The sequence below is a fragment of the Mytilus edulis genome, chromosome 7, assembly GCF_963676685.1.
Source record: "Mytilus edulis chromosome 7, xbMytEdul2.2, whole genome shotgun sequence".
Classification (NCBI taxonomy): Eukaryota; Metazoa; Mollusca; class Bivalvia; order Mytilida; family Mytilidae; genus Mytilus; species Mytilus edulis.
The window spans coordinates 17,428,252-17,444,862 of NC_092350.1; the positions used below are offsets into that span (position 1 = coordinate 17,428,252).

At 32.8% G+C, this 16,611-nt stretch overlaps 1 protein-coding gene across 1 annotated transcript; it reads right to left on the reverse strand.

The window, feature by feature from the left end:
• Positions 1 to 4,381: 4,381 nt before the first annotated feature.
• LOC139480873 (tyrosinase-like protein 1) lies at positions 4,382 to 13,870 on the reverse strand. The gene is made up of 4 exons (XM_071263802.1): positions 13,770 to 13,870; positions 10,374 to 10,799; positions 6,481 to 6,581; positions 4,382 to 5,250 (listed from the first exon to the last, which is right to left on the reverse strand). Exons 1-4 carry the CDS (start codon positions 13,779 to 13,781, stop codon positions 4,401 to 4,403), a joined length of 1,389 nt encoding a protein of 462 aa, XP_071119903.1. The 5' UTR covers positions 13,782 to 13,870; the 3' UTR covers positions 4,382 to 4,400.
• Between the last annotated feature and the right edge of the window lie 2,741 nt (positions 13,871 to 16,611).

The following is a 16,611-nucleotide window of genomic DNA, read 5'->3' on the forward strand; positions in this document are numbered from 1 at the left end:
TTCTGCTTCATACGAGTACACAAACAAATCGCCAGCAGGGGTGTACAATTAGTACCCATTGGAATACCGACTGTCTGTTGAAATATAAATCCTCCATCTCAACAAATATATTGTTGATCAAAAAGTCCAACATTTTGATAATATCATCTTCAGTATATTTTCTGGAAGATTCAGTGTGATTCTTCACAAAATATGAATTATGGTAACCCATAACAAGAAATTTGTATCTATGATTCCCATTTTTATAGAAAAAGCTCTGTTTTATGAGATGGTGAAGTCGATCTTCAACTGAGCATGGGGAATAGTAGTATATAGCGTAGACAAATCAAACGTTTTTATGTTGCTGCAAAATTGCAAAGATTGTGATCGAAAATTAAGCAGTAGATCTTTCGAATTTTTGAGAATCCACATCTGGTTAAAACCACTGGTAGAATATATCTCATCACAATATTTTTGAAGCCCATCTTTAACTGTAGAAAGAATAGTAGTCAGTACTTTAGACAGATGTTTCGTCGAACATTTTGAAGACCCAGCTATGTATCGTTCTTTATATGGAGTTTTGTGTAATTTAGGTATCCAGTATAATGAAGGTAAGTTTTCTTCGTTTTATTTGATGTTGATACCAAAAGAAAGAAGGACAGATTTATGATTTTGTAAAATGTTTGTCCTTGGTAAATGATGTTAAAGAATATGTAGGATTACCAGTAATTTGATTTATTCCAAGCTCTGTTGTGAAACATTGCAAATAATGTTTTTTACTTATGGAGACAATATTATTGGAGGCTTTATCTGCTGGAACAACGACATATTTGTATTTGTATATGCAAAGAGGATAAAGCATCCACAACATCCGGATTCTTGAAAGGGTTAGTAATTCTTGTACTCATATAACATCGTAGTTTTTGTATGCGCCTCTGAATCCATGATCGAATAGCTTTGATCCATTCAGACAAAGTGTCCAGTTCCGGTTCGTCTGGTTCGCTCTTTACCCATTTTATTGCATAGTCCTCAACTGCATCCATCAGTAACTTGAAATTCTTTTTCCAGTTGATGGGCCGGGGGATTCTATATATGTTTGTCCCTTGGCTAACAACTCTCTTAGTTGTTCATTGGTAACGATGCCAAGGTCACCAGTAGTTACATGACCAGCTGGACTATAATTGTATTGTGACGATGCACACGAGCAATCCGGAGGCTTGGATTTTGTATCTTTGAGGTTATAAGCCTCTAAAACTCTCTTGTGGTTGAAAATCTTGGATGCAATAGACCTGGTGTAAGTATAAGAAATAACAGGTGTAGCTTTATTTTTGAAGTAATCGGGTATAGTTTTTTGTACAGATTTTTGATGGAAAATATTGCTAATATTTACAGCATCTAAACCTTTATTGGCGAACTCTACCTTACAAAAATAACGGTTTTCTTAGTCCGTTTCTGTGTGTGTTACATTTGAATGTTGTGTCGTTGTTCTCCTCTTATATTTAATGCGTTTCCCTAAGTTTTAGTTTGTTACCCCGATTTTGTTTCTTGTCCATGGATTTATGAGTTGTGAACAGCGGTATACTACTGTTGCCTTTATTTCTCACTATTGGATGTAGTCGATACGGGTTTGAATAGTATGGTTAGCAATGTCCATGTTTATTGCAACTAATCTATACAAAACAGAACGAGAATCAGTAACGGAAGTATTTTGGGCTTCTTGAAATAGTAAAGAAAGTTTTGACAATGGAATGGAGTATAATTTAGTTCTAATATTATGAATTCCTAAAGGTTTTTGAACGGACGTATAAAAATATATATTAGATTTATAGAAAACGGAATTTTTCATAGAATTCAGATCTTTTAAACACTTACAGGGTTTGTGATAACATTTCCATCAACCTGTGTGTCGTTGGGAAGCAATAGACAACGATTCGTATCAGTAAAGGTACAACTCTGAGACGATAAGGAAACAATCAGTACCCATCGCAATTACTATCACTAAATCCCCAAGACGAATGTAAATAGATCTAAGATAACGGTGTCTTTTTTTTGGGTGCACGCTTGTGCTCCATGATGTTTCCTGGCATTTTTATGTAAAATTTTTCTTTCGACTAGAGTTGAAAAAAAATAAATATGCATGACATCTATGATTTCTAAGGATTAATTTGTAAATAGACTATAGCAAAATTTATTTCAGCGACCAATTCGTAACTTTATGCATGTACCTTACTAAAAAAAAAGAGCACATGTTAACCAAATTTTGTTGTTTTACGAAATAAAAGACTGGTGAAGATTTTTAGAATTCAACACGTCGATATTTTTAGTAGAGCAGAATGATATATAACACACTTGGTGAAGCCAGTTTTATGGAATATTAGTATACATTATAACAAAAAAAATAGATTTACTCGAACACGTAAATTCGTGCAATAAAAACTATGACGTCGAATATTTTAATTCAAATAGGTGTTATTGTTCTTACATGCTTCATTCTTATGTTGTACTGTAATACCACTGTACCGCGCTACATTATGTATGTATGTGCCTGTCCCAAGTAAGGAGCATGTAATTCAGTGGTTGTTGTTTGTTTATGTGTTACATAATTGTTTTTCGTTCATTTTATTTTTATGAAATAAGGCCGTTAGTTTTTTCGTTTGAATTGTTTTACATTGTCATTTCGGGGCCTTTTATAGCTGACTATGCGGTAAGGGCTTTGCTCATTGCCGTACGGTGACCTATAGTTGTTAATTTCTGTGTTATTTTGGTCTCTTGTGTAGAGTTGTCTCATCGGCAATCATACCACATCTTCTTTTTTATATTCACTTTTCCATGTTATGATTGAACTCCTCAAGAAAAAACGAAGGGATGAAATCTCTTAAAAAAATAAGTGAACTCCGGCACATTTTTAAGTATCTGATCCAAATCAGAGTGGCAAAACCGATGACACTACATAGAAAGGTCACTTCTCTTATGAAAAATCGACAAAAGTCAACGGTAAGACCATACCGGTAACGATACTGATTAAAAATAAGAAAAAAAATATATTTTAAAGAAACGGTTTGTAAAACCTTGTTATGAGAAAAATACATCCAAATAAAGGCAGTGATATTGTCATCCTTTATCATGATAATTGCATTAAAAGCTTGTGAAACTTACATACAAAAAAATGTTAATCTATGCTGCATATGATATAGAAAAATCAATCATGGTGATGCATATTCACAATCTATCTATAGATCTTTCAAGCCATCAAATTTCGAAGCTTTCCTCATGGTCCTTAGCATGCTACTACTTCCTTAAATGTACTTATTTTCCATATCTAAGTTTTCGTGTACTTTAATGTAGAAAGATTGCTTTTTCGTGAATATAACCATTTAAAAGATTTGCACGTGCTGATTAAAAAATTGAAGATAAATATGTTTACATAGTGGGTTATCTGTTAAAAAATATACTGATTTTTTACAATTTAAAGGGTAATAAACCTGTTTGGTTATTATACAAGTAATTGCGGTCTTATCAAATTACATTCAATGTTTACAATGTAATTTACTTAATATCAAAATTTCAGTTTTTATGAACATCCTTTATTGGATCAGCCTTGGGGTTCGGTATTTTGTTTTACTTTTATCTATACAACTCACATTCTTTTCATTTGAAGTATGTATTTGATGGAATTTTATGTTAATAATCAATCCTTATTTTGCAGCATTAGATTTTTTTATATATACATGAATGTAATATTAAACATATACATGTATGTAATAGTTTTTTTTTGGAACGTCTTATCTTTATTTTCGGTCATTATAATGTCGGTAATAAACTTGTTTGTTCATAATATGACAGTGAAATAAGCTGAAAATGAGAGATTGGTTGTTGAACATAAACGTTCAGTGTCGATATTTCATTAATATTTAGGACGAGAACAAGTTAACAATTAATTCAATAAGTATGTTTAACACAGTGTGTCATGATTTAAGACCATAACTGGAAGATGACGGTATGTTGGATATGGACAGATGTGTTTGCCTGCAACCAGTTGAAACAATTCCCTCCAAGAGTTAATCAAAGGGTTTTTATACTTCTAGAAAGAAAGGAAGTGGCCCTACTCGAGGCATCGAAATCAAATTCTCCATTTTGATGGGATGTAGCTGTATATCTATACATTCCTCGGAGCCATACAAATGTTCCTCTTTTGCACGTGTTCAGACGGGTACAGGAAGTCAAGGTTTGAAATCATAACTTCACCCGAATCAACACTTTGGATTTGAACAGATTATGATTTTATTGTTATCGATAAAACAATTCAAGATGAATACATTGACAGTTACTTTAATAAGGTTTGTTAATAAAAATGAAAATTTTGTTCTTCAAAGACAAACATAAGCCCATCTCCTATTAAACTTAAGGTCAGATGGTCATAATTAAGACACTCTAAATTTCTGATTTTTCTTAACCATATCCTTCTCCATTTGCGAGGCTTGCACAGCATCTCCCCTTGTTCGAGAATCGTTAGCAAATGGCGTAAACGGTGGTCCGAATTTGCCATCCTTTAATGCGGATATACTTGCTAGTCTGTCGGTTTGGTGGATTGCAATTTGTTGTGGAATTGCAGATGGAATAGGCTTTTGTCGAGAAACACAGACCCATCTGACTTTATCACAATAGACATCGTCGGAAACATCACATGAAGGACACTGAGCCCAACGACGATATGATACCAAATTGGACGTCTTAAAACTGTACCCTTCGGAGTTTAGAAGACCATTTAAATCGGACGAATCGCTTGGGTTCTGACCTGGTGGATACTTTTTCCCAGTATCTGTTTCCGAGTTTATTCCTTTTGAACTTTGAACTGTTCTAAAAATATCCCATATATAATCGATAAAGGCATAATGGCAAAAGAAGATTGGATCGTAAGCACTTAACGCCAAGTTTGATATAATACCGTTAATCCAGTAATGGACATTATTGCTTTGACCTTCTAAGTTAGATTTGTATCTTGCAGTTGGTGTTGATATTTCGGTTAGGTATCTCTGTGACCACACATGCCTAATAATCATTGGCCTAGATATGAGAACACCACCGGCGTTAATCTTTCTGAACAGTGGTCCTGCGGGAGTTATAAAGTTGGCAAACCTCCCTTGAAGTACGGGACCAATGCCCTCTCCAAAATATCTTGGTTCCCACACACAAGAATTGGTCGGATCTTCCATCTCATGGTCTAAGGATGAATCATAGTATGGAATAGGAACACCAAGAGCAGTTTCTAATCTGAAGAAAACAAACATTTACAGATATATAAAATTACAATCGCAACAAATAGATATTTCTATTTTCAATTATCATTATAAGTATGATATATTTAAAAAAAATAAGTTTTTGTGGTACTTTTTTTGATGAACTTCGACAGAATAAATAAAACCCATAAATGTTAAATACATCTAAACTATGAAGAAGTAGTATGATTATCAATGTGACACCTATCCATCTGTATGGAGAAGTAGTATGGTTATCACCTGTATGGAGAAGTAGTATGGTTATCAATGTGACACCTATCCACCTGTATGGAGAAGTAGTATGGTTATCAATGTGACACCTATCCACCTGTATGGAGAAGTAGTATGGTTATCAATGTGACACCTATCCATCTGTATGGAGAAGTAGTATGGTTATCAATGTGACACCTATCCACCTGTATGGAGAAGTAGTATGGTTATCAATGTGACACCTATCCACCTGTATGGAGAAGTAGTATGGTTATCAATGTGACACCTATCCACCTGTATGGAGAAGTAGTATGGTTATCAATGTGACACCTATCCACCCGTATGGAGAAGTAGTATGGTTATCAATGTGACACCTATCCACCTGTATGGAGAAGTAGTATGGTTATCAATGTGACACCTATCCACCTGTATGGAGAAGTAGTATGGTTATCAATGTGACACCTATCCACCTGTATGGAGAAGTAGTATGGTTACCTGTATGGAGAAGTGGTATGGTTATCAATGTGACACCTATCCACCTGTATGGAGAAGTAGTATGGTTATCAATGTGACACCTATCCACCTGTATGGAGAAGTAGTATGGTTATCAATGTGACACCTATCCACCTGTATGGAGAAGTAGTATGATTATCAATGTGACACCTATCCACAACAAACGGATTAAAAAAAACTATACTGAAGGCCATCGAAATTGAGCTGTTCGAGCATAGCTTAATATAGTTATAAATAATGTCGTTCCACGTTTACATTTTGTTTGGGAAATACGCTCGTAGGAACACAAAATGCTACTGTAACAATCTCCTACAAACTAATGAAAAAGCAAAAAAAAGCAATCTCATGTAACTTTGTTTTTGGTTAGATCAAGGAAAAATAATAAATAACAATGTGTGAAACATTTCAAATGAATAAAGTTCATTTATGGTTTCATTTGGAATAAAAAAAATCTAACGTTGGTTCCATATATTTTTTCAAAAGTTTATTTTAGTTTACTTACACGAGCAGTATAAGTCTATGCCATGGAAGGAAATTGATGCCGACGTAAGCCTTTGATACTGACACTCGGTTGATATTGGCTATAATATCATATTGACCTGTCTGAAAGGGAATAGAATACTGTTAAAGTGAAAATAAATTTATATTTAAACATTTGAAGTCAGAACGCAAGTGTGTCTGTATGTTTATGTCGAATGTCTAACACACAAATATAAACACCAAATATATGCTGTTCAAACCAATTGGCATAAGAAGCACTCATGGCAAATAATTGAAATCATTGCAAAAAATTAAAATGTACCATTGCAGAATCTATTTTAAGATTTGAAAAAACAACGCAAATACAATATGTTTGTAAAATATAAATCATCCTTGATCTCCTGTTATAAATGATTAATATTGGAATATCGAAAACAAAAAGATTATTTAAACTTGATTTCATTTTACATGTCAATCTTTTCTTACACATTACCTCAAGTGATAAAGTGAAAGAAATGTAAATTTACACTTTGCTCTTTTTAAAACTATTTATGTGACGAATAAAAATTAATTAGAATAACTTTTTTTGTAAAACCATTTACTCCCTCTCCCAAAGAAATGCTTTAAATGATTTAAATTTCCTTTTTTGTATTTTTACTTTGTAAATCTTTACCAAACGAATTTATTTTGAACTAATCGTTAAATTTTTACTGTAAATTTTACTAAAATTTTTACTGAACTACAACTGAATTCTTACTGATTTTTTTTAAAACTTTTACCCAAGTGGCGTTTTTAAGCGAACTAAACTGTAATTATACTTCTTTTGTATTTATTGTTGATTTTTATTAGTAAGTTCTATATTATTATTTTGAAGCATTCATGAATAGATATTTTATAATTGTGTGTACATATTTAATGAGTTTTAAATCATGTAATGCATGACTATGCCTTTTTATTAAAACATTTTCCTTCAGTATAACTGTTATAGCTTTTATTTGTATATACAGTGTCTCGTAAGTCTTTATAGGCTGGGTATTGATCCTTTTTTTTATGATGTTAACGTTTTTATGTATTTTAATGTAGATCAATATGTGACACTTTAATAAACTATTATTTATCTTATCTTATCTCCCTCTCCCAAAGAAATAAGACAAAAAGAAAAAAACTTGAACCAAGAAACATGCTCGATATTGTCAACTTATGAGTATCGCATGTCCCCTTGGTATTGTGAACGATACAATATTGCCACAGTATCGTTTTACTTTTTATTTTTATTTTAAGTAAATTATTATACATAAAGGAACATAATACCCAAGTTTTTACAAAACTGAACAGTGGGTAATTTTTGGGGGAACTTTTCGAATATTTAGCAATAGATGACCCCTAAGTCAGGGCCTTAAATGCCGATCGGCATGAAGATGATATGTGAGGTGAGGTGAGATTACCCTTAACTCTTGAGTGACAAGTCTGGGATTTATAAAAATAATAAATATGATAGTTACGGAAGCGTATTAGGGACATAGAAAAAATAAAAGTAGTAGTGAACTTTTTTTTCAAAGTAGAAATTTTGACATTTCAAATCTTAAAATTTCGACTTTAACTCGAAATTTTAACTTTTCTTATCTTGAAATTTTGACTTTCTAAAATCTTGAAATTTCGACTTTTCAAAGAGTCGAAATTTTGACTTTTTTAGAATTCGAAATGTTGCCTTTATAAAAAGTCGAAATTTCGACTTAAACTCAAAATTTCGACCTTTTTTAAAACTGGAAATTTCGTTTTTTTCTAAACTCGAAATTTCGACTTCTTTTTAACTCAAAATTTCGACTTGTTTTAAACTCAAAATTTCGACTTGTTTTAAACTCAAAATTTCGAATTTTCCTAAGTATTTATACGTTTGCGATTTCCACATTCACAGTCATTTATATCAGCAAGCGGAGAGCCATATACATCATCAACTTAATAAGCACATTTTAATAAACTAAACCATTTTAAAGAGGTTATTCTAGATAGAAAATCTTGTTCTTGCCGAAGAATAAATAAAATATGTTTCACGTTCAAGTCTGGACTTCAGATATGTGTATCAAGACAACCCCGTTATTCCGATACACCCATGTTACGACTTATTTTTATTCAACAGTCTGATATATAAAGACAAGGGTTAATAGTTGTGTCATAAGAATGTCAACTTGTAGAGTTTAATCAATATTCCAGAAAAAAGAACCATTTATGTATTTCAAAATTCCAAAACTAGAAAACCGAGCTGCTCAGTTGTCGTTCTGAATATGCATGGCATTTTTTGCTACTTGATTTACCATTGTTTAAACAAGGCAAAGTCAGTAACTTGCTATTGGGAAACCAAACAGGCCTTTGAAACTGCGATGCTATATGTTCTCAGATATGACGATTCTATGACTGTGTCGTGGGAACTAAAACATGGAACAAAACCTATTTCAAAATATAAATTGCCAAAATGTGTTGATGACGCTTTAATAATTTGCGTCCATGTCTACTCCTTCTAAAATTGTAATAACTGTGTTTGAATACTAACATCAAAGTTTTAAAAGAGGTCAAAGTCGAAATTTCGATTGTAAAAAAAAATCGAAATTTTGAGTTTAAAATAAGTTGAAATTTCGAGTTTAAAATAAGTCAAAATTTCGAGTTTTAAAAAAGTCGAAATTTTGAGTTTACAAAAAGTCGAAATTTTGAATTTAAAAAAAGGTGAAATTTCGAGTTTAAAATAAGTCAAAATTTCGAGTTTTAAAAAAGTTGAAATTTTGAATTTAAAATAAGTTGAAATTTCGAGTTTAAAATAAGTCGAAATTTTGAGTTTTATAAAAGTCGAAATTTTGAGTTTAAAAAAGTAGAAATTTCGAGTTTAAAGTTAAAATATCGACTTTTCATAAGTCAAAATTTCGAGTTTCAAAAAAGTCAATATTTCGACTTTTCAAAAAGTCGAAATTTCAAGATTTTTGAAAGTCAAAATTTCAAGTTTATGTCAAAATTTCGGGATTTGAAAAGTCAAAATTTCAAGTTAAAGTCAAAATTTCGAGATTTGAAAAGTCAAAATTTCGACTTTGAAAAAAAAGTTCACTGCCAATTTTATTTTTTCCATGTCCCTAATACGCTTCCGTAGATAGTTTTAGTAAATTTATAAAAATAAGTATGTGTTGTATTATCACATATGTATATCAGATACCTATTCACCAATGGCCAAAACAACCCACAAAACAATGATGTTAACAACAAAATTACTTTAGGGCACTGTACGCATTCGACAATGAACAAAACTCATATTCCATTTTTTTTTTTGATTTTCGAATTATTTTGGGATATATTAAAAAAGTAAATTGAAACCAGTTCCGTAAGGTGGTAGTATATAAATAATCCCTATAAACAGCATATATATTTTTTTTGGAAGGACACAGCTACTTTTGCAAAGGTACTATTTCTGTACCTAAAATGTGTAGTACTAGAAATTTACTTTTAATATTTTGTGCTAATTGTTTACTTTAAAATTATTGTAATATTTAGGTACCTGTACTTTACAGTACCTGGTTGTACCTAAAATTTTGGTACAGAATTAATACCAACAATATTCCATGTTTGGAAACTATAACTTTGAAAGATTTGAAATAGAAAAAATGCAAAAATGCAGAAATTGTAACGGTGTAACCAAAAACCTGTAGTACTGTATAATACAGGTACCTAAATATTAAAATAATTTTAAAGTAACAACATAGTCCTAATTTTTAAAAGTAGATTTCCAATACTACATATTTGTGGTACAGAAATAGTACCTATGCAAAAGTAGCTGTGTATACGGGAATAAAGACTAAGCCTTTTCAACTCTACATCTCTCTGCGTTTAAGAAATTCAATTGTCCAATTCCGCTTCACATATCAAATATATACTTACCGCTTTCAATTCCCTGACTCTGGTTGCATATAAATTGAAATGATATCCATTATTGGTTCTTACTTCCTGTCTATACCTCCAAACATTATTTGGATTGTTTGGTACAAGAGGAACTTGCCTTCGGACTCGGTTTCGTTGAATTTTATAATTTTCGCTGTTTATTTTCCTAAATATACTCTGAATATAATTGATCTCTTTTGCGGTAAAATTGCCTATACGTTCACGAGATGAGTCGAAAGGAATTAATAAATCTGTGCATCTTTTCTCGAATGAATTGCCTGCCAAATGTTGTTTTCCACTTATATTTGATGCATGTACTCCGTAACATTCCTCAAAATCATTCGATCTGTCTAAACTTTCCTGTATCCAGGCAACTGTGTTCAATGCAAGCAATGAGAGAGTCACCAGAAATAGCCAACCTGACATCTATACAATTGAAAACAAAGAACATGTAATTTATTATAGAAAAAAAAGAAGAAAATAAATGTGCCTTCATCCTTTTTAGTTGATGTTTCCCCATAGCAATGTCATGATAGCCAACAAGATAGACTACCCCGCCACATTCTGTATGTTCCTATCCTAAGCAAGGAACATGTAGCTCAGTGGTTGTCATTGGTTCATTTATGTCATACTTTCTTTTTCAAATTGTTTTGTTATAAATTAAGTTGTTAGTTTTCTCAATGTAATTGCTTCATATTTCCCATGTCGGGCCCTTTAAAAACCGACTATACGGTAAGGATTTTTCTCATTGTTGAAGGCCGTACATTCACTTCATTTGAACCCTGATGGATAGTTGTCTCATTGTCAATCATACCACATTTATTTTCATACTAAAAACCTTAAGTTTTCAAAGTAGTTTAAATAACAGATAAGATAACTTAAAATAATAAATCCTAAAGCCCGAGTTCTTTGTATCATTTAAAATATATATACTTTTTTTTTAATATGATCAAAAGTATAGTCTTATAGTTACATCAGTGACCACTAGACAAAGTGTCTAAATCTTACAAAGCACATGATTCTTGTGGTAAGGTCATGATTTTTATCACCCTCTACTCAAGAGTTTTTGATCTCATTAAATCAATTTTCGTTCCATCTTCTCTGTAGATCTCAGATGTTTCGTTCTCACTTGTTAATTTAATATCTGATAAAATTTAAGCAAAATTTATTGCATTATAATATGTATTTATTTGGTCCGAGACCACAATTGTCGTCCCTTGATTTTCGTTGTTCACAATTGTCGTGCCTTGATTTTCGTTGTTCACAATTGTCGTCCCTTGATTTTCGTTGTTCACAAATATAGTCCCTAGTGTTGACAGTGGGTTATTTGCCATTAATTTTTATACCCCTTCCAAATTTATTTCTCCATGTTTAATGCCTCAAATTGCAAGTAGGGGGGCGAAATTACACTGTAAAAAAATTTGGGTCCAGAATTTTAAAGGAAAGTAGTGATTTGGTCCAGCTGAAAAAGGTTGAAAATTAGCACTTCGGAAGCTGTCAAAAGATTTCAAGACGCCCTAAACATAAAATTGTCCATATTTTGAGTTAGAGCCGATGAAGTTTTCTATAATTTTGATATAATTTGTCCCAAAAGTAGTACAACACACTGTAAAAGTTTCTTTGAGAAAGCGCAGGTGGGATTTTTTTTATTTTCATTTATGTTCTAAAAGAAATGCACTACGAAATAATTGTGTTCTCGGACCATTTATTCAATTAACCTCCTCTGATTCTTAAAATTTAATTAATAAATACCAGTTTATCTAAATTTCAATATAATTTTGAAGATTTTACTGTATATCCTTTTCGAAGTACTGTCCGTAGATTATGACAAAAAATATATATGAATTAAGTATAAATGGTATAATCGCCAATGGAACAACTGTCCAACAAAGTCCAAAACGATATGGATTTTAGCAACTTTAAGTCATCGTATGGTCTTAAACAATGAGCAAAGTCCATATCGTATATTCAGCAATAAAGGACCCCGATATAACAAAAATTGTAACATTAAAAAAAACAAAAAAAAACAAACAACAAGAAAATAAAAATATAAAATACTACAGCATGATTTATAATAAAACAACCAAAAAACGAAAACCAAATATATCACATAGCAACCAACGGCAACTGCTGTATTACAGGCTTCTGATTAGGGACCAGCACATCTGTAATTGCGGTGGGTATAACATATGTGTTGGCGTATAACTCCTCCCTCTTAAACCTATAGAACATATGTGCAGACTGTAAAACTCCGTTGGAAATGACTTGACTCATAAGATTGTCAAAAAGCACAAAACAGCTTAAAAAATAAGAAAAGAAACAAAATAACGATCTAAGAGTTACTAAAGGCTAGTTCAAAGCCAATAACAATTAATAAACAAATCATGTTTCCAAAGCTATCTTTTTCTCATTTTAATCTGAACTTTCGGCAAATGTATTCTGGACAAACAAGAACAATGCAGAATTGATTTAGAATTAGAAAACAAAACATATTTTCAAATCAAATAACAAAATTCCAATTTCAATTTTTTGTCAAACTAATACTTTCGAATATGTTTCTGCTGCAATACTGGTTTAATTCGAGTTTAAAAGTTCATTTATTTTTAAAATCAAAAGAATCATGAAATTGTGTCCATATGGAACTGTTTTTACAGTTCAGAGGTACACGTTTTCATTAAAATGCAAATATTGAAATGTTTGTCTTACGTATTTTGATATTAAAAAAAAGTCACATGTTTTTCATTATTTCTACATATTATTGTATTATACACAACAGCATAATCAGTGACAACAGCACGAACAGTCTCAACAACACGAGCATTAACAACAGCACACACAGTCACAAAAGCACGCGCAGTCAAATCAGCACGAGCAGTCACAACACCACGCACAGTCATAACAGCACGAGCAATCACAACAACACGAGCATTAACAACAGCACACACAGTCACAAAAACACGCGCAATCAAATCAGCACGAGCAGTCACAACACCACGCACAGTCACAACAGCACGAGCAATCACAACAGCACGAGCAATCACAACAGCACGAGCAGTCACAATAGCACGAGCAGTCACAACAGCACGAGCAGTCATGACAACAAAAGCAGTCACAGCAGCACGAGCAGTCACAGCAGCACGAGCAGTCACAACAGCACGCACAGTTACAACAGCACGAGCAGTCACAACACTACTAGCAGTCACAACAGCACGAGCAGTCATAACAGCACTAGCAGTCACAACATCACAAGAAATCACAACCGCACGCGCAGTCACAGCATCAACTTGCCAATGAGTATTGATTTGACAAGTTTTTGTGTCTTTTATGTAAAAGAAATCTCATTACAATTTGTTGGTAATAAATTGCATGGCTATAAATCTGAAATAAAACATTTACCTGAACATTCATTCGGACTGTAAATTATTCCGTCCTGACCTGGTAGACTTTTGTACTTACTGGCACATACATTTCTTCAAGGAGTGTTATAAATCACACAATTGTTTTTTTTCTGTTTTGAAAGTCTTTATGTCTGACTTTTCTAAGTAATTGAAGGTACATGTCTCATTAACTATAACCAACATGCGTTTGATCTAAGAGATATGCCCAAAGTTAAATCATATTTACTGATGCACTGCAGATAAATGTGACTTTGTACAAGTTATTTCTTTTTGAAATCAATCAAATAACGCATTAATTAAACAAATTGCACATTGTATATAAACTTACCGAATGCAACAAGAAGCACTTAATTCTCAGTTTTGTCATAATAAAACAACTTGATAAATTATTAGTATTTATGAACAAGGCTCCTTTCTTGGCTAAAAGTTACAGAACTATTTTCCTCCTTCATCCACGATTGGTTCTACAAGCGTCTAGATTGAAATTTTTTATAAGCAAGACAAAAATAAAAGGAGATACATTCTCCAAAAGCATGTGCGCGAGGCCACTGAGTATTTTCGAATTTAAATTGTCTGTAGAAAAAGGTTTATTAGAAATCAGTAGTATAGTACATATAAAAAAATAACCGTACTGAATATACTGAATGCACCATCATTTCAATGAGGTAATGACAACTTTAAATGTATGCCAGGACAACTTTGTTTTGCGAAGAAGTAAGGACCGTTGATAACGAATCAGACAAAACAACCTTAATTTTTGTACTATGATGGATGTCTAAATACTCTGCCACGTTCGGTCTGTGTTTTGTTATGTTTTTTTCTGCTTTGTATAGATCTAATGAGTTAAACCATTTTCAACTGATTTTTACGTTTAGTTCTCATGTTTTACTGCAACACCACCGTTCCATGATTCGGTATGTGCCTGTTCCAAGTTTTAGTTTAAACATATTTTATATATATATTAAATGACTGAATAAATAGTCAACGATAAATCTTACGGGGCGATGGATCATAAAAACGATTCAGTACACTACAAAATATAATATATAACAAGTCTAAAAGGGTACAACATCACCAAAAACACAATAAAACGAACAATATGTTAGATATTTCGGATCACAGATATCCTTCCTCGGTAATTGCACGATGAAAAATGAATCATGTCAATTCAAATTAAGACTCTATCAAAATCTTGAAATTTATACAATTTGAGCGAACGCTGGAACAATTTTAAAATTTTCAAACACGGCGCAAAGACTACAAATAAAGGCAACAGTAGTATACCGATGTTCAAACTCATAAATCCATGGAAAAAAAAATCGGGGTAACAAACTAAAACTGAGGGAAACGCATTAAATATAAGAGGAGAACAACGACACAACACTACAATGTAACACACACAGAAACGGACCAAGCAACAGACAAAATCCCACGAGAATAACAAATATAACATCAAAACCAAATACATCAATCTTTCCCGATCCTCCTGTCTTAGCTTTTCGGAGACCAGCAAGTCTAAAAGACTTATTTGTGAAAGCTGCCGTCTCCTCTAATAAAAGCTGTTCAACTACAGCATTGGTGCAAGTCATGTGGTAACAAACGATGTCTGACTTGCCAACAAATACTGAATACTCGAACATTTACTTGCCACTCCACTGGGTCTGTGTACACAATATTTTGTAATGTAACTTGCAAAACCCAGAATGTTGTATACATTCTTCAGTGTCAATGTGGCATGCAGTATGTTGGCGAGACAGAACAGCCAGTCAACAAACGCATGAATGGTCATCGTAGTGACTACACCTGCAAGCCCGACCTCCCCGTAAGTCGTCATTTAAGATCACATGGGCACGCCCAAGCTGATCTTAAAAAACTTACCATCACCATCATAGATCACAACGAGGCCTGGTCAAAGGCCGACAGACTTGCTCGGGAAAGTTTTTGGATAAGAAAGCTCAGGACAGAGGGCATTAACGAAAAAACATAGAAGAGTCACTCATTTTCCCTACCATCACTAATTTCCTGCCATCACTTGTGTCCAGTAACTCCGGCTTCCGTACTGGACTCTTACACTTTTCAGGAATTTTTGAATTCTTCCAGTTTTAATTACAGTTGGCAGGGATGTGTAAATACGCAGCCACGTTCTATTACTTAACCTTGGTAAAAATGTATTACTCATTTTTCTTATCATTTAATTACTATATTTTTGGGATGTTTAAAAACGCAGTCTCTGTTGCAATTGCTCCACCGTTGTCATATTCTAAATATTATACCAGCTTACATCTGTCAGGACTGTTTATTGGGACTGTATTTCAACGCAGTTGTTTAACATCTCAACTGTCACCACCTTTGGGAATTTAGAGTTGTGCCAGTTCAAATCGTAAATAACTATTTTTATTTTGGCATATCTTTGTAGTCTTTGCGCCGTGTTTGAAAATTTTAAAATTGTTCCAGAGTTCGCTCAAATTGTATAAATTTCAAGATTTTGATAGAGTCTTAATTTGAATTGACATGATTCATTTTTCATCGTGCAATTACCGAGGAAGGATATCTGTTATCCTAAATATCTAACATATTGTTCGTTTTATTGTGTTTTTGGTGATGTTGTACCCTTTTAGACTTGTTATATATATATATATATATAAAGTGCCTAGAAAATCAACCTAACGATGTTAGAGTAGATTTGATTCGTAACTTCCTCCCCGGCGCCGGGGCTGGAACCTGTACTTTATTTTCAAACTTCTACGACAACACCGCCTAGCATTGCGCAGATACCTTATCCCCTCCTCTAACTCTAGCTTATGAAAATAAGCTTTCGTTTCGGGAGGTGTTACCTTCTT

Excerpts from the sequence above, each read along its gene's own strand:
- LOC139480873 (XM_071263802.1), bottom strand. Across the intron at positions 6,582-10,373 it reads GAGTCAGGGAATTGAAAGCG|ACAGGTCAATATGATATTAT; the intron begins GTAAGTATATAT and ends ATTCCCTTTCAG. Across the intron at positions 5,251-6,480 it reads CATAGACTTATACTGCTCGT|ATTAGAAACTGCTCTTGGTG; the intron begins GTAAGTAAACTA and ends TGTTTTCTTCAG.